General features: G+C 51.7%; 1 protein-coding gene across 1 annotated transcript; it reads left to right on the top strand.

Annotated features, from left to right (window-relative positions):
- Positions 1-3: 3 nt before the first annotated feature.
- LOC307082592 (uncharacterized protein) lies at positions 4-14,405 on the top strand (the record flags this gene model as incomplete). Its single annotated transcript, XM_079746210.1, has 19 exons — positions 4-57; positions 2,144-2,522; positions 4,031-4,097; positions 5,003-5,114; positions 5,426-5,482; positions 5,648-5,716; positions 5,821-5,910; positions 6,029-6,138; positions 6,694-7,100; positions 7,222-7,442; positions 7,555-7,659; positions 7,865-11,002; positions 11,129-11,276; positions 11,729-11,834; positions 12,005-12,236; positions 12,328-12,402; positions 13,095-13,197; positions 13,729-13,808; positions 13,968-14,405. 19 exons carry the CDS (start codon positions 4-6, stop codon positions 14,022-14,024), a joined length of 5,610 nt encoding a protein of 1,869 aa, XP_079602336.1. The 3' UTR covers positions 14,025-14,405.
- Positions 14,406-19,326: the final 4,921 nt, after the last annotated feature.

The following is a 19,326-nucleotide window of genomic DNA, read 5'->3' as shown; positions in this document are numbered from 1 at the left end:
TTCATGGACACCAGAAGCAAAACACTACAGGGAAATCAGCTGTGGCGTCACGTGACGGTAGGCCAATGGGAGGAGAGGAGCCCCGTCTGGACGCCAGGTGGCGCCAGAGAGACTCGATAAATACCAGCATGGACCACGCTGCAGATTAGGGTATTTCTGCTCTGCTGTTTTATTGCAAAGGATATGATTTCGATCACCATAGCAGCTCAACCGTATGATCTCCCAGAAGAGCCATACGTTTCTGTACTGAAGCAGTTTATTACGTTTAATCTTTAATTACAATTGTAAGCACATCGTTGGTTTAAATATTAACAATGTTTAAGACAATATATTGGACCAATTTAGACTGCAAATGAAAATGCATAATAACATTGATCTGACCTTAATCTAACTCAATCAATCTTACATTAAATCATAACATACCTGTTAAAGGAAGAAGAAAAAAATTATTCAATAGTTAACCAAGGCCTCTTTGATTACAAGAGGCTTACTCAATGATTTATACTGAAATATATCATACTTATCTGCAGCAATCTATTCAGTATGGATGCCTCAATTATTAACAAATTGTGTCATAATCGATTATAAAGTAGAGCAGTGAATAGTTGGTTAGAGACCAACCCTCACTGAAATGAAAGCATGTTCTTGAGGTAAAACTAGAACCTTGTTCCAGTGGGACTGATACCTTCTTCTGGTCACAGTCTGCATGTTTCCACACAGAAGAGTCTGTCAGGTTCATTAACACGTCTCCCTTGCTAAAGCTGTTTCTCCTAATCCCCCAAACTAATTGATTGTGTCAACTCCTCTGTTGGATTAGGGGTCTGTGTGTGCGCAGACACCAACACACACGCCTTGTTATTATGGTAACATGTTCCTCTCCTGTTGCTAGGAGCACAACGCGCTTCATGTGAAGAACACTCCGGGACGATACTCCATGGACTATAACAGGAATGGTTTGGAGTAATGTCGAAGAAACTAAAGTAAGTACGTCTATGGCTGAATGCTCTTCAGAGTAGGACTCCTGTGGTTGATTTGATCCTGTATATAATACTAGGCTATAGGCTGGTACCACACTCACATGAATTCCATGTTACTGATTGGCCCTAAACTCAACACCACCAGGCTATGGTCTCAATGTGTATGTCATGTAAACATGACGTTCATAATCATTTCGATTTGGAAAATCGATATAATTGGTCAATGACACAAATTGGAAATGATCTTTTTAATGCGTGATACTTAACGCATGAATAACATCTCATTAGCAACAGCATGTACTTTGGATTTCTGATGCTGAAAAGCGGGATTCCGTTTCTAGTCTATTCTGTTTTTCTTGTAACATTTCACTTGCTGGCTGAATATGATGGATTGATTCTGTTCCACTGAAGCAGAGGTCATGAGGCATCGGCCGCCAAATCGACCCCTAAGAAACGGGTGAGTTGTTCATCAGCAGCTGATACTGTTTTTGTTTCAACCTGTCATCTGTTTAAGTCTTGCTCACACGGTACAAGTGGAGTACATACACGGTTACCCCAATGCGCAATAGGTAACTAACAAAAGCAGACAGCTGGTTATGAGACAGGAGAACGTTGACGCTGCTGAGTCAGGACTCTGGGTCAGGATCAGGACTCACTGAGACCTGACCCAGAGTCCTGACACCGCTCCGGCCTCGGCTCATTGATCCTCCGCCATGCGGTCCAGTCCAGATTTATGTGAACGTCGAAGGCTCCGCATTGGGGAGGTCACGCCTCGCTCTCGCAGATTGGAATTGACTCGACTCATCTGTGATTAAGCTTTGGCTGTGCGCGCGCGCCCGTGTGTGTGTGTGTGTGTGTGGTGTGTGTGTGTGCGCGAGCGTGCGTGTGTGTGTTTGATGCATGGCACTTAAGCAAATTAAAAGATCCCAGGGATTAAAAGATACTCTCTAAGGTTGGATAACGAGTGCCTCAGAAGACGTTTGGTAAGGAGAGGTGTTTAAGCTTTACGCACCATTTAACACTGGGCAGTATAACTGCTCCTGTTGTCTGCTGTGTGTGTGTGTGTGTGTGTGTGTGTGTGTGTGTGTGTGTGTGTGTGTGTGTGTGTGTTTGCGTGTTTGGATTCCCCTCTCATCCCCCCCCCTCCTCTTTCTGCTCCGGGATAGGACCGAGACGCGCCCGCAGCGCCCGCCGGAGAGGGTGAAGGTAACCCGGCTGGTGGAGGCAGCGCTCGGAGGAACAGCGGGTCTGGTGGTCGTGAGAGCAGCAGGAGCACCAGTTCAGGGGGCAGCAGCGGGAACGTGGGAACCACCACACACACTGCCCCCACCGCCCTCAGCAGCGGTACCGGCAGCTCCAAACCCAGTAGCGCTCTGAGCGGCCGGGGCCGGAGAGCCGAGGGCCGAGGGGCCAACCCGGCGTCCGCCTCCGCCGCCGCGGGGCTCTGCAGCAGCCGCAGCACCCCGTCCCTCCCGCCGCCTTCCGCCGGTCCGCTCAGGAGCTACCGCTCGCTGAGCCGGCTGGACCAGGGAGCTGCCAGGGACGGTAGGACACTTGGGTCCACTCGGTCGTCTTGTCTTATGTTTTCAGTCACATTTACACGTGAGCGTGTGCGATGTATTTATTTGGTGATTGTTTTGTACGGTATTACTATGACTTATGTTTACATTCTAGCCCAGTGGCGGATTCAGAACGTAATTTATAGGTGGGCCTAGGAATATCTGGATGGGCCTTGTTTTTTTCAAAGATTAAACTATATATATATATATATATATATATATATATATATATATATATATATATATATATATATATATATATTATGAAGTGGAGAGAACGTCCTGATCGGTAGTACATTTTAATATGCCTTCTACTCATGTCAGAATATCACATAATAAAAACACAAATCCAACACTGCATTGCTCACGTTATAGTGACTACAACCCGAACATGAATATGGATCAAACGAATCGAATGAATTAATATTCAGAAAAAAACTTTCAGAAACAGCAATAATGCCACGGCGGGCCAGCATACAAAAACCCGGTCTAATCGGAGCTTCAACACAAGGCGGAGTCTTATATAGCCTACCTATATAAAATTATTATGTGGAGAGAACTTGCAAATCTGTAGTATTTTAATACGCCTTATATTCATGTCATATCACATAGGCAGATGTAGGATAATAACAAAATAAAAACACATATCCAACACTGCATCGCTCACGTTATATAGTGACTACAACCCATAGGCCTACATGAATATAAATGGATCAAAGGAATCGAATGAACTAATATTCAGAAAAAACTTTCAGAAACAGTAATAATGACACGGCGGGCCAGCATAGAAAAACCCGGTCTAACCGGAGCTTCTACACAAGGCGGAGTCTTATATAGCCTACCTATATAAAATTATTATGTGGAGAGAACTTGCAAATCTGTAGTATTTTAATACGCCTTATATTCATGTCATATCACATAGGCAGATGTAGGATAATAACAAAATAAAAACACATATCCAACACTGCATCGCTCACGTTATATAGTGACTACAACCCATAGGCCTACATGAATATAAATGGATCAAAGGAATCGAATGAACTAATATTCAGAAAAAACTTTCAGAAACAGTAATAATGACACGGCGGGCCAGCATACAAAAACCCGGTCTAACCGGAGCTTCTACACAAGGCGGACTCTCCTAGGTTTCGAGTTGACTCAAAGAGAGCTGTTTAGCCATTGCTAATTGAGGCTGCTATCTGATGGTGCACGAAACCGCCATCCGCTGTCTGCTTCGACCATGATGTTACGTAAAGACGACACTGGACAGAACTAATGAGTACGAGAGGGGTTTCTGAATATTATTATTTTTTTGGTAGCTACTGTAAATATTTAAAATTATGAATGTATTCAAGAAAAAAACCTATATTGTATGAGAAAAGACAAGTAAACATTAAAAAAAATATATATATATATATATAACTCATAAAAAATGAAGCAACTTGATCCCGAATAGAGCCGTGACCCATGAACAATGTCCGGTTGTGTTTTCAGAACCCCCGTCTGCACGCGTCATGCCCAACTCCAGAGTCAGACGTGGACCCCCCTCCCAGAGCCCCGGGTGAGCCCCGCTTCATACCCATGATGTAACGCGCTCCACGGCGGCTGTGGGCCGTGGTCTCCGTCTGAAGCAGACCGTCTCCGCGGTTCTATCAGGGCTCATGATGTCTCTGTGGTTCTCTCAGGGCTCATGGTGTCTCTGTGGTTCTCTCAGGGCTCATGGTGTCTCTGTGGTTCTCTCAGACCTCATGGTGTCTCTGTGGTTCTCTCAGACCTCATGGTGTCTCTGTGGTTCTCTCAGGGCTCATGATGTCTCTGTGGTTCTCTCAGGGCTCATGATTCTCTGTGGTTCTCTCAGGGCTCATGGTGTCTCTGTGGTTCTCTCAGACATCATGGTGTCTCTGTGGTTCTCTCAGACCTCATGGTGTCTCTGTGGTTCTCTCAGGGCTCATGGTGTCTCTGTGGTTCTCTCAGGGCTCATGATGTCTCTGTGGTTCTCTCAGGGCTCATGATTCTCTGTGGTTCTCTCAGGGCTCATGGTGTCTCTGTGGTTCTCGCAGGGCTCATGGTGTCTCTGTGGTTCTCTCAGGGCTCATGGTGTCTCTGTGGTTCTCTCAGGGCTCATGGTGTCTCTGTGGTTCTCTCAGACCTCATGGTGTCTCTGTGGTTCTCTCAGACCTCATGGTGTCTCTGTGGTTCTCTCAGACCTCATGGTGTCTCTGTGGTTCTCTCAGACATCATGGTGTCTCTGTGGTTCTCTCAGACCTCATGGTGTCTCTGTGGTTCTCTCAGACCTCATGGTGTCTCTGTGGTTCTTTCAGGGCTCATGATGTCTTTGTGGTTCTTTGAGACCTCATGATGTCTCTGTGGTTGTCTCAGGGCTCATGATGTCTTTGTGGTTCTCTGAGACCTCATGATGTCTCTGTGGTTCTCTCAGGGCTCATGATGTCTCTGTGGTTCTTTCAGGGCTCAGGTGGGCAGCGTCTCCCGCAGCGAGGCCGATCAGCTGGGAGGGATGGACCCCTCCTGTCCTCCGTCCAGTGATGCTCGTCAACCGCACCATCATAACCAAACAAGGGTAGGATACCTGGGAATTGTTCAAACTAAATCTTTGTGAGGATACCTGGATAAAGAATATCCTTAAACAACTAGTAACCTTCTCAGGGATTTCAATCAAGATGTCTTGGTAACCAAGCATCGCCTTGGTCAGAGTGATATCAGTGCGGAGTGTGGCCGCTCTGTTCTGAGCTCCTCTCCCACAGAGGACCCGGACCTGATCGTTCTGCCCCCTGCTGGTCATTGAGAACCACTGTTGTACAATGAGGTTGTTCTGGAGGATGAACATAGAATAATAGAATATTGCGCTAAATATCAGTTTGTTCCCTGCAGGCTGAAGCAGCCAATTACAAGAAAGGATGGATGATGCGCCAGGACTCAAAGGGACAGGTGAATCTATGGATGGATGAAGGAAGAATAGATGAATGGATGAACAGATGAAAGGATGAGGGACCCTCCCTGATGCGCTCTCCTCTTTAATGCAAACATAATTCAGCTATCTTAGTCCGATGAAGTGAATCCCATTTCTCCCATGACTCTGATCTCCCCTTGCAGTGGCAGAGACACTGGTTTGTGCTGGACCACCAGACCCTCAGCTTCTACCAGGACCCCGCGGCTGAAGAGGTTTGTGTCCCTGTCAGTAGCCTAGGACCCACCCCCTCCCATCAGGAGGTCAGAGGTCAGGGTCTGACCCCCGGTACTGAGTGCCCCCTGCTGGTGTGTTTCAGGCGTTGGAGGCGGACGGGGAGATGGACCTGTCTACCTGCTATGACATCACAGAGTACCCCGCTCACAAGAACTACGGCTTCCAGATCCATGTGAGTGACACACACTGTGATGGCGGACACACGGATATGGATTATCCTGGCTGTAATATTTACTGCTGATAGCCAGCCATGTTACCCAGCTGATATGCCAGCGTGTGCATGTTCACAGACCAGAGATGGAGTTCACACGCTGTGCGCTCTGACCTTCGGGACCAGACAGAACTGGGTCCAGGCCGTGCTGACCAACGCGAGGCCTGACCTTAACCGAGAGGTCAAGGGGTAAGGGGACGGCCTGCTCTTCAGGATTTATGGATCTGATCAAATGTGTGTGTGGTATCCTTTATCACAGTTCCCCTTATAAAAAGAACCGTCTCCTAGTGAACGGCCGCACTTAAGAAGCCCTGCCTCTGGAGAGCAGTCAGGGAACACTGGGCCAGCCCCTCAGTGACCGATAGCCCCCTGAGGTTGGTCCGACCCGTACACAGAAGTCGTCTATGGCAGTTAGTTCTGCCAGAAGTCAAGGCTAAAGCTAATTACACTAAATACTGCACACAGCACCATTGCATGCTGGGAATTCCTAATGCCTCCCCCTCGGTGCCAAGCAGGGGGAGCATTTAACGAAGGAAAGGCAGAAACACACAAAAACAGAGGCGGTATTAACAACATAACACACGTCTGTAGTCCCAAGGATCCGGCACACTGGGTGCTTTGGTTTTGGGCTGTCAGAGTACTCCCTCACCCAGCGTCTCCTAACAGCCGGACTAGGAGGTTAGAGTCCACTGAGGGCCGACGAGGCCGGCCCTCACTCCCGTTCTGTGTCTCGTTACAATTCAGCGTATCTACAAAGTCCTCGGGGCAAGATGGCGGCAGACGGGCCCGGCGCGCGTCGTGTGACCCCCCTGACGCCCGCCGACCGGAGGCCCGCCGCCGGTCATGTGACCCCTCTGAGGCCACGTTCCAGCAGGAGGAGGAGCAGGAGCAGGTGATGGAGGCTGCAGAGGGGGGCGCACTGTTGTCGGAGTCTCCTTCCCCCGCCGTCTCCTCCTCCTCCTCCTCTGGCAGCTCGTCGGCCCCCTCCTCTTCCCCGGTCCCCAGGGGGCTGCCCTACCTGGAGGAAGAGGAGGAGCCAGAGGAGGAGGAGGAGCCAGAGGAGGAGGAGGAGCCAGAGGAAGAGGAGGAGCCGCAGGAAGAGCCGGCCGTGTGTCACCGGCGGCCGCCCGTCGCCACACCCTCTCATCCAGGTGAGAGGATGAACGCGGCGTCAGGGGGGATGATACCTATCAGGGTGTTGTGTTATGATATGTTATTCAGGAGTCCTTCTCCGGTTCATTATCCTCTGTGGCTCCTTTATGTACACCTCAGGGGCAGCGGACCCCTGCGGTGGTGTGGTGAAGTCTCCGGGGTCACAAGGGGACGGATCCACAGGAACGCCGGAGCCTCCGCCAGCCGAGGCTGAAGGGGGGGAGGCGGGGCAGGGAGGGCCGCAGGTGGAGCTCTCGGCCCCCGTCAGCTACGCCCGTGGCACCCCACAAGAGAAGGAGAAACCGACGACTGAGACTAAAACCGGACAGCTCCTGGAAGAGGTGTGATCTATGTGTCTGACGGGCCAACAATCTGTTTTTACTGTTTCAGTCCTTTTTGCTCCTCTGTACTGATTAACTGATTCACCGTGGACGCTCCCTGGCCGGCTCACAGCTGGACCAAACCCAGCGGGAGCTGACACGTCTGCAGCAGCTGAACAAGAACCTGCAGGATCAGCTGGAGCGAGAGAGACAGTATCTCCTTACAGGGGAGGTTCAGGTACGATGCATCACACAGAGGAACGTCATCAGACTTCAGATTACTTTATAATATATATAATAATAATTATATTAACCTTAAGTCTGATGTGTGACTACACCTGCCCTAACAGGCTACATGCATCAATTTAAATTGAGTAAAAAAAGCGAACTGCAAAATCGATTAGAAATATTCCCTTCATGAGTTGTGAAATGTCTTCTTTTAGAACGGAGAATCAAGTTCACCGTCGCAAGCGACTGCTTTCCACCGGCTGCAGAGGATCAACCATGACCTCGGGCACGAGCTGGCGGATCAAAGGCAGAGCCAAGAGGAGGGCAAAGAGGCGGAGCTCCGCAGGAGGGTGGAGCAGTGGGCGCAGCAGTCCCAGCTGCAGCTCACCGGCGACGCCGCCGCTCCCGCGTGCGTCCAGCTGGAGAAGAACCGCCGGCCCTCTCAGGACCGACAGCACCCTCAGGACCGACAGCACCCTCAGGACCGACAGCGCCCTCAGGAACAACAGCACCCTCAGGACCGACAGCACCCTCAGGACCGACAGCACCCTCACGACCGACAGCACCCTCACGACCGCAAGGAGGAGTGGGAGCGTCAGATCACATCTCTGCAGTCCCAGCTGCAGCAGAGTGAAGACCAGAGGAGAGAGGCGGAGAGGTCCCTGCTGAAGATGCAGCAGGAGGCGCAGGGCCACCAGGCCGTCCAGGCGGAGGCCGACTGCCTGAGGGAGCGGCTCCGCGAGGCAACGCTTCGCCTGCGCTCCAACGAGGAGGCACAGGCCCAGAAGGAGGTCCGCCTGCAGAAGCACCTGGTGCTCCTGCAGGAGAGTCAGGACCGGGAGCGCAGGAGGCTGGCCTCAGGCCTGGACCAGGCAGAGCGTCTCTCCCTGGACCTCCAGGAGAAACTGGACAGAGCAGAGCAGCAGGTGCAAAGTCTGACTAAAGGCCCCTCATGGACCAGGGACATCCAAGAGGCTCAACAGCAGCTCCAGGAGGAGCTGGCGTGCACGGTCGCTGCTGTACAGACACTACAGGACGAAAGAGAGCAGCTCAGATGCCACTGCCAAGAGCTTGAGAACCAGCTGGGGGAGGTGGACGCAGAGGTGAACAGGTTGCAGAAGCGCCTGAAGACAGAGGAGACAGACTACTACAACCTAGAGCACTCCTTTGAGAGGGTGAGCGAGGACCTGCAGCTGGCCCTAGGGAAGGTGGAGGAACGGGAGGGAGAGCTGCAGGAGATAAGAGAAGGTTACGAGAGGCTTCTGGACCGCAAAGAGCAGGAGCTCAGTGAGGTCTTAGTGAAGATGGAGATTTTGGGGAACAGTCTGGAAGAGACCGAAGTTAAACTCAGCGAGGTGCTGAAGGTAAGCTCTTGTGGTTCTCCTGAGCAGGACCAGTCTGTGATATCGGTGAAGTATGACCAAAGGCAGAAGGACGAAGCCCCTCTCGATATGAGCAACAGCCTTCCTAAGGTTCGGTCCAACAGCCTGACGTCCACCGGTCCAACCGGCATAGAGGTTAACCAGCAGAACATCGATCCACCCGATGAAGAACACGCCAGAAGCAGGTCTCAGTCGATCGACCCCTCGTTTCAGTACTTTGTCACAAACGAAGAAGACCAGGACAGGTTCATGGCTGTGATCCAGGTCCTTGAGACTAAGCTCTATGTCACAGAGGAGAAGCTCAGGAACATTACCCAAAGACTGGAGGACCACCAGAGTCACATGATCTGCCAGGACCCTCACCTCTGCTCCCAGCTCACTCAGAGCAGAGCCACCGCGCAGCACCTCAGCCTGCTGCTCCACAAACAGGCCAAGCAGAACCAGCGCTTCGCCAAGCAGACGGAGAGCCGCTCCAGGCTGCTGGTCCACACGTTCCAGGCTGCGCTGACGACGGTGGAGGCAGCGAGGCAGACACTGTTCGCTCTGCATCACAATCTCAAAGACGGCCACAACAGAATCGACGCCACAGAGCTGGAGAAACAACTCGCCACCGTAGTGGCCTGCCTCCAGCAGGGGGAGAAGAACGCAGAAGAACAACAGCAGGAGTCATACTATTCCATCAGAGAGGAGAGTAGGATCAATAGGAATGAGATATCAACGGGGGATGAGATGGTCATCCTCGGTGACACTGGTTCAGACGTCCTAGAAGGGAGCGCTGGCAGACTGTTGATGAACGAGGCACTACTGGTAGAAAAGATGATTCTTGCCCTACAGAATAGAGAAGGCATGGCCCTCTTACAACTGGAGCTAAGTACCCATGTTGGAGATGTTGTGCAAAGGTTAAAACGCTTGACGTCTCAGAGAATAGATTTAAAGAAGGAACTAAACAGCAGCGAGTCTCTGAACTGTGCCATTGGCAGAGTGTGTGCTGAGGCAGAGGTTATATACACAGCTTTTAAATTGCAGGGGCAATATGGACCTTGCTGGCAAGCCCAGGAAAAGTGTCCTGATCCAACCTTATTAACTAAGACAAGCTTGATAGATGTTTGGCCGCCAGAGTTTGCTGCTCACGAAGATCAAGTAGATCCAGAAGACGGAGGAAGAGAAGAGGCTAGCAACTCCATCAACAAGGACAAAGAACAACAAGTGGAAGCTAGACTCCTATCCCAGCTCCAAAGACGGGCTCAAACCTTACGGGAACTCTGCAAAGAGCTCTGCGATATCGAAGCAGGCAGTGAGATCAGTGTCGACCAAAACGTGGACACTCCTTCCACTGCAGACTCTAAATGGGTACGGGAACAGGCCATCTTGATCTACCTTTATGAGCGACTCTACTTGGATTCCAATCTAGAAATGCAGCAACGCAAAGAGGAGCACGACCGACAGCAAGCGCTGAGCCAAGAGCAGGAAGCGGTTCTTCTGGAGGAGCAGAAACAATGCAGGCAGGACCTGGAGCAGCTCCGACAGGAGAAGACTGTCCTCAGAACACAGCTGGAGGAACTCGAACAGAAGAGAACGGTCGCAGAGGCCGGCAACCAGCAGCTCCTGGAGAACATCCAGACCATCGAGAACGACCACAAGGAAAGGATCATCAAACTGGAGAAGGAGTTCCAAGAAAAGATCAGGGAGCTGCAGCGCATCCACGAAGAAGAGATGAGGCACTTGGTGGTCTACTTTTCCAAATCCGCCTCCGTTTCTGACTCCAGCACCTCACCATCAGACACAAGCAAACCCAACGCAGGCGTGGAGACTGTCGGACTAGAGGAACATTCCTCCAGACCAGAGGGGCAGCAGGCGGAGCTGGAGACGGAGTGCCAGACAGCAGGAGCGGAGCTGGGAGGCCAGATGGGCGACAGCGATGACACCTCGACCATGAGGAAGGCGTACCAGGCAGACTTTGAAAAACTAAAGGTAAATAAATCATGAGGCATTCATCCGTTTAATCCACAAACCAGTACGCTCTAGATAGTATCATCAAAAGATTTGCTGTACAGCCAGGAAACACATTCATTACCCTGTGGTGTTTGTACCCCGAAGGCCTCGTGTGACCAGGGTATCAGTGCCATGGAGGAGATGTACCGGCGGCTGGTGGAGGACCTGAGGCAGCAGCACACCAGGGAGGTAGCGGAGCTCCTCAAGGAGAAGGAGGAGCTGCTGGAGGAGGAGACTGCCGCCACCATGGCAGGTAAACAAAGGAGCATCTGACCTAGCATCCAACCTAGCATAGGACGTAGCGTCTGACCATGCCACTAAACTGTCTGACCTAGTATCTGACCTACAGCTCACCTAGCGTCTGACCTAGCATCGGACGTAGCATCAGACGTAGCATCTGAAGTAGTAGCATCTGGTGAAGCATCTGACCTAGTATCGGACTCAGCATCTGACCTACCATCTGACCTAGCATCGGAAGTAGCATCGGACGTAGCATCTGACCTAGCATCGGACGTAGAATCTGACCTAGCATCGGACTTAGCATCGGACGTAGCGTCGGACGTAGCATCTGACCTAGCATCGGACGTAGAATCTGACCTAGCAACGGACCTAGCATCGGACCTAGCATCGGACCCAGTATCTGGTGTAGCATCTGTAGTAGCCTGGAGGATGGCCCTCAAAGACCCTGACCTGTTTGGTGATCAGCGATCGTGGCGATGAAGAGGACGCACCAGGAGGAGCTGAGGAGGAGCCAGCAGTCCCAGCAGCTCCTGGAGAGCGGAGACCTCGCCCGGCTGCACGCAGAACACCAGTGAGGAGCCGCTCATTCATCACATAAAATACAGTACATCATTAACAGTCATATGTCATTAGCTAACCATTAACAAATCCTCCATGGTGTGTGGTGTGGTGTGGTGGTGGTGGTGTGGTGTGGTGTGGTGTGGTGGTGGTGGTGGTGTGGTCTGGTGTCGCCCTCGGCAGGAAGGAGCTCCAGGCCCTGCGTGAGGAGCTGGAGGTCCTGTCGCTGCAGCACACCCACCGCTGCATGGAGAACGCCGAGATGGTCCAGGAGCTGCAGAGGGAGCAGAGGGCCGGGACCCGGGAGGAGAGCAGGGGGCCGGGGGCCCGGGAGGAGAGCCGGGGCCCGGGGGCCCGGGAGGAGAGCCGGGGGCCGGGGGCCCAGGAGGAGAGCCGGGGGCCAGGGGCCCACGAGGTACCTGAGGGCCCAAATCGTTAAACCTGCTGAGGGTGAACCTTTCTCTGGGGAAGTGTGTACTGATGTCATATCACTGCCATCCCTTCAGCTCCAGGAGGCGGAGCTGCAGCGACTCAGACAAGAGGCTCAGAGGCTCAGAGAGGAGCTGAAGACCGCTCTCACGGTACACCTAGAGCTATGGCGATAGAGACACCACGTAGAGCTATGGCGATAGAGACACCACGTAGAGCTATGGCGATAGAGACACCACGTAGAGCTATGGCGATAGAGACACCACGTAGAGCTATGGCGATAGAGACACCACGTAGAGCTATGGGGATAGAGACACAATGTAGAGCTATGGCGATAGAGACACAATGTAGAGCTATGGAGATAGAGACACAATGTAGAGCTATGGAGATAGAGACACATCACGTAGAGCTATGGAGATAGAGACACAACGTAGAGCTATGGAGATAGAAACACAACGTAGAGCTATGGCGATAGAGATACACCACATAGAGCTATGGAGATAGAGACACAATGTAGAGCTATGGAGATAGAGACACAATGTAGAGCTATGGAGATAGAGACACCACGTAGAGCTATGGAGATAGAGACACCACGTAGAGCTATGGAGATAGAAACACAACGTAGAGCTATGGCGATAGAGATACACCACATAGAGCTATGGAGATAGAGATACACCACGTAGAGCTATGGAGATAGAGAGACCTCAGCATCATCCACCCCCATCACTGCCTCAGTCCTCAGACTCGTCTTCAGACAGGATTTACAACTGTGTGTGTGTGTGTGTGTGTGTGTGTGTGTGTGTGTGTGTGTGTGTGTGTGTGTGTGTGTGTGTGTGTGTTGCAGGACAAAGCCCACGTCCAGAACAAGCCCCAAGCTACCAGCCAGAGGTCCAGCTTCTGGTCCCGCTCGGACAAAAAGCCCCCGGTGGGGCAAGGACACGCAGCCGGTGAGAAAGAGAGAGAGAGAGAGAGAGAGAGAGAAAGAGAGAGAGAGAGAGAGAGAGAGAGAGAGAGAGAGAGAGAGAGAGAGAGAGAGCGAGAGAGAGAGGGAGAAAGAGAGAGAGCGAGAGAGAGAGAGGTAGAGGGAGAAAGAGAAAGAGAGAGAGGAAGAGAGAGAGAGATAGGAAGAGAGAGAGAGAGGTAGAGGGAGAAAGAGAGAGAGAGAGAGGTAGAGGGAGAGAGAGAGAGAGAGAGAGAGAGAGAGAGAGAGAGACAGAGAGCGAGAGAGAGAGCGAGAAAGAGAGAGAGCGAGAGAGAGAGAGGTAGAGGGAGAAAGAGAAAGAGAGAGAGGAAGAGAGAGAGATAGGAAGAGAGAGAGAGAGGTAGAGGGAGAAAGAGAGAGAGAGAGAGGTAGAGGGAGAGAGAGAGAGAGAGAGAGAGAGAGAGGTAGAGGGAGAAAGAGAGAGAGAGAGAGGTAGAGGGAGAGAGAGAGAGAGAGAGAGAGAGTGCGAGAGACTCACCCTTGTTATTTATTCCAGATGACATCATCGTGGCCAAGAGTGATTCTGCTTGTAGGAGGAAAAAATCGTTCACTCAACACATCAGAGAAAGATCAAAGGTACAGTCTACCGCTCCTCCTCAGGCAGGAGGGAGGTTTAGCATGAGTTTATAAACCTATTCATGCTTTTATGAAGTTATTAATGTTACCTTTCCATTTAATCGAGTGTCATTAACCAGTTTGCTATCTAACCTGTTCTCCGTGGTGTGGTGGTCCCAGAGCCTGAAGGAGGGGCTGTCCGTCCAGGAGAGGAGGAAGCTGTTCGAGTCGTTGTGAAGCTCATCCATCCATCCATCAGTCATCCATCCATCAATTCATCCAACCATCGTGGCTCCTGGACCAGTGAGACAGAAGGCTTCTCCTCTGGGAAGAATTAAATAGGATGGAATGTTCTCATTGGATTTTATTACTGCAATTCTTGTCACTGATATTTGCAAATAGATACTATTGTGTGTGTGTGTGTGTGTGTGTGTGTGTGTGTGTGTGTGTATGTGTGTGTGTGCGTGTGTGTGTGTGTGTGCGCCACTGGATGGCGCCTCTGACGCATAATAAACAACAAGCCGTCCTAACGCGCCAGTGCGTATGTTCAACAAAGCGGAACGAATTGTTTCCTTTGTTAAGTTCTTCATTTTATGAAAAAAGATGTCTGGCAGAATATTTTACTTAAGTGAGAAATTAAATGTTTAAACTGTTCAACTCTTCTTAATATTTCTTGATGTTTTACATATCAGCTAAAATCTCCAGCCCTCTGGATAGGCCCCGCCCCTCTCTGGGTAGGCCCCGCCCCGCTGACAGATAGGCCCCGCCCCACGACAGGCAGGCCCCGCCCCATGACAGATAAGCCTGCTCCGCTGACAGGTAGGCCCCACACTACACATCCAGTGCAGTGAAGCACTGGATGTGTTAGCACAGGGGCTGGGGGAACCAGTGCTACGTAGTGAACCTGTAAGCAGTGCAGATGGGTTCTGTCTGGGCTAACAGGGTTAGGGCTAACCCTAACCCTAGGCTCCTGCTGAACAGACACATTCAGAATAAGATGGAGAACTCCCACAATAAACACATCGGAAGATTTATTTTTCCCCAATTTCTGCCAAAGCCATTTATTTTCCTGCATTAGAGGAAATGCAAGTCATATCCTTAATGAGAAACATACATTTTATTGTTTACCATTGTACAACAGCTTAGAGGCTAGCCTGCTGAATCCGAGCTTGGAGGCTAGCCTACTGAATCAAGCTTAGTCCTAGCCTACTGAATCCATGTTTAGAGGCTAGCCTGCTGAATTCAAGCTTGGAGGCTAGCCTGCTGAATCCAAGCTTAAAGGCTAGCCTGCTGAATGCAAGCTTAGAGGCTAGCCTGCTGAATCCAAGCTTGGAGGCTAGCCTGCTGAATCCGAGCTTGGAGGCTAGCCTGCTGAATCTGAGCTTGGAGGGTGGCCTGCTAAATCCAAGCTTGGAGGCTAGCCTGCTGAATCCAAGCTTAGAGGCTAGCCTGCTGAATGCAAGCTTGGAGGCTAGCCTGCTGAATCCAAGTTTAGAGGCTAGCCTGCTGAATCTGAGCTTCGAGGCCCTAGCCACCCAAAGGGTTGGGCCCCAGTGTGACCTTGAGCAGCAGGACACAGTGTGTGACCGATGCAATGTCTACGATGTCTGAAATCACCGGAGCCGGTCCAAGATATGTGCTGGAGCGGTGTAACTCTGCTCGGCCTCACAGAGGGAATCCAAGGCCTTCTGTCTTAGCTGAGGGGATCGCGTTCGCACACAGGAAGGTGGCACCTCGTTAAAGGCCACCCTTCTTGTTTTCCGCGTTAGGTCTGGACCGGGGGGACCTCCTCTCCCTCGAGGGGATACGGTCAACACGCAGCCTCTAACGCTGAGGTTCAGTGATCGGAGGCGGTGAGAACGAGGCTGTGAGGGTGAGACCCACCCTGGTCTGCAGCTGTGCTCCAGAACATTCCTCCCGCGGTGGGGGTGATGGATGGGGGCTGAGATGTTCCGTCTGATCTGGTAAACAAGCGGGCTGGCGGCTGGCCGGGGGGGGGGGGGGGGGGGGGGGAGAGATGAAGGTCAACGTGGAAAATGGAACATACCCGTAAAACGCCGTATCATGTGACCGCTGGGGTTCAATAATACAGACGGGTCACGGGAGACACAAGCCCCTGCGACCTTTGACCCAAGGAAACCACCAGGATTAATTGAATGGATGGATTAATTATTCAGTTCTTAATTATGTTCAGTACTATTTGTGGAATCAATTTTTTTCATTTTTTTTTGTAGTCATGTTATTCAAATCTTCAATGCTTTTAAAATATAATATAATATATCATAATCTCAATATTATTATGTTGTGGTTACCTTTGATGAAGAAACCTCCGGCTCTGTGAGTCGATGGTTTCATTAGAGAGAGAGAGAGATCTCTCCCCGCTCGCCCACAGACACTCATCCTCCACATCTGTGTCGCCCCAGCGGGTATGACATCACTGACAACCACTAACGAGCAGCCCTCCCCGACCCGCCCCCTCAGCCCGACCTCCTGACCAATCAGAGGCTTGTGTGGAGCTCTCCACAAGAGGTGCACCTGCTGACCCATTGAGCCCAGCAGAGGAAGGAACTGGGACTGGAAGGAAGGATAACCACACAGCTCCCTCCAGCTGCTCTCTGCTCCACTGCTCTGTTCTGCAGCTCTGTGTTAACGTAGCTCTTTGTTAACGTAGCTCCATGTAGGCTTAGCTCTATGTTTACGTAGCTCTGTGTTAGCATAGCGTTATGTTAGCGTAGCCCTACGTGGACGCAAAGAGATGAGGACCAGCTCCAGCTCTGTTCCACGGACCCCTCACACCGTCCCGCCTCCTCCTGTCACTCAGGCCGGACCTCAGGCACTGGGGGGACACTGGGGGGGGTTCAGGGCGTGGGGGACACAGGGGGGGGTTCAGGGTGTGTGGTCATCTGATCACGTCGGCCCCGGATCAGATGTGGAAGAATGTAGTTAAGCTGGCCGGGGCCCGGCTCCCAGTCGGCCCGCCGCACTGGGGGCCGGGCCGGGGACAGGCCTGAAATAGCTCAGTGGATCCGCCCGGCGACAGCCCCCTCACGGGCCATCTGCCCCCAGCTGGGCGGCGCTCAGCCGACTGTAACCCACTTCCACCGCAACACGGCGTGAAGCACCGCGCGTTAGAGAGCACACACACGGGCACACACACACACACACACGGGTAGACACACACACACACACACACACACGGGTAGACACACACACAGGCACACACAAAGGTAGACACACACACAGGCACACACACACACGGGTAGACACACACACAGGTAGACACACACACAGGTAGACACACACGCGGGCACACACACACACACACGTATACACACACACACACACGTATACACACAAACACACACACAAGGTGAGACACACACGTGCAGAAACACACACAGGCAGACACACACACAGGCAGACACACATACACGTATTCACATATACACACACACATGCACCCACACACACACACACACCCACACCCACACCCACACACACACAAGCACACACCACTGACCATGGGGCCTTCTATGGGAACATACTCTAGCAGCTATCAGCTAGTTAGATCCGGTTGATCAGCTAGTTAGATCCGGTTGATCAGCTAGTTAGATCCGGTTGATCAGCTAGTTAGATCCGGTTGATCAGCTAGTTAGAGGAGTTTGATCAGCTAGTTAGAGGAGTTTGATCAGCTAGTTAGAGGAGTTTGATCAGCTAGTTAGAGAAGGCTGATTAGCTGTTTAGAGGAGGCTGATCAGCTAGTTAGAGGATGTGAGAGTGTTTGTGTGCTGATGAACACAGCCCCTCCAAGGCCCAGAGAGCATCACCAGAAGAAAGAGATTGTGTGAGCAGAGGCTTGGTTTTCACCCCAGAGGAGTGGATCCCTCGAGCCGCTCTGAACACGGTGAGTTCTGTTCTGACGGGAGGAACGAGCGATGAACCAATGCGTCCCAGAATAGCTGCTCGTGGAGTCAGGAGATGAGATCGACTCATCAGTCGTGACATCGCAGAGTGAGACACCAGGAGACAAAGGAACAGGCAGCGGTATTATTGGTCTGTTACACATCGTTACATTACTTAACATGTAATCATGAAAACATAAATATTAAAAAGGTTATATCGCTGTGGTGGGGGTCCAGGGTCCCATTGGGGTCTCAGTGGGGGCTGATGGGGGTCCCAGTGGGGTCTCTCTGGGGTCTCTCTGGGGGCTGTGGGGGTCCCGGTGGGGGCAGCTGATGTTTTGATCCAGGACTGCTTACTGTACGTAAACGTATCGTCCCGAGCCCCTCACAGCATCAGGTGGCACCGCAAACCACACGCACACACACACACACACACAGTCACATTCACACACACACGCACACACACACTCACACTCACACACACACTCACACACACACACACACACACACACACTGCTACAAAGACACAGAGCACGGGCTCCAAATGCCAAGGAGCTACGGTGTCACCGAGAGGGAGGGGGAAGGGGGGGGGGGGGGGGGAGAGAGAGAGAGAGAGGGGAATCGGAGGGAGAGAGAGAGAGACAGAGAGAGAGAGAGAGAGAGAGAGAGAGAGAGAGGGAGAGAGAGAGAGACAGAGAGAGAGAGAGAGAGAGAGAGAGGGAGAGAGACAGAGAGAGAGAGAGAGGGATTGGAGTGAGAGAGAGAGACAGAGACACAGAGAGACAGAGAGAGGTACAGAGAGAGGTCCACAGCGCAGCGATCAGACAGCAGAGAGCTTCCTGACGAGGAGACAGGAGGAGAGACTGAGGCGAGGGAGGGAGGGAGAGTCCACATCAGAGACAGGTTGACTGATCGACGTCACTTCCTGATTGGAGCCCGGCTATTTCTGCAGAACAGCCCCCACCTGGCCGGGGGTCTCAAGCTCTGTGGCGGAGCTGTCGGACCAAGATGGCGCATGTGCTCTACAAAACAAACGCTCCTGAGAGGATCCCGGTGTGATCCCGACTCCGGACGCTACGACCTCCACCGAGACACTCTCCGCCCGAGGGGAGGGGAGACACCTGATGGAGGGAGGGGGCCCACAGGGGTACTGCTGATCGTCTGCCTGGTCTGAACCCCGGAGCCGTGGGGGTCTCAGAGAGCAGAAGCCGCTTCGGAAAATGCAACAGTTTTCCGGGAGGTGGAGGAACGGAGGTGAGCTGCTGTCACCTGCATCACAGACAGGCTGCGGCCGCGCTGCTGATCGCACCTCTAAATATACCCCTCAGCGCAGCCTGGGACTGGAGCCATGCTGTTTGATATCTGTGTAATCTTTACCATGAAAATATTTTCCTGGCATTGTTGTTATTTTCCCTCTGCTGTTATTTTTAGTGCAATAATATATGAATAAGAAATGTACACTAACATGTGTTTACTACTAATGTGTCTGTCTGCTGTCTATCTGTGTGTATTTATCTATCGAACCATCTAGTTAGCTATCTGTCTGTCTAAGCATCTGGCTAGCTATCTGTCTGTCTGTCTGTCTGTCTAAGCATCTTGTTAGATATCTGTCTGTCTATCTGTCTGTCTAACCATCT

The sequence above is a fragment of the Pollachius pollachius genome (assembly GCF_949987615.1).
Source record: "Pollachius pollachius genome assembly, chromosome: 11".
Classification (NCBI taxonomy): domain Eukaryota; kingdom Metazoa; phylum Chordata; class Actinopteri; order Gadiformes; family Gadidae; genus Pollachius; species Pollachius pollachius.
Note: the sequence above shows the minus strand (reverse complement) of the source record. Positions and strands in the feature narration are given on the sequence as shown.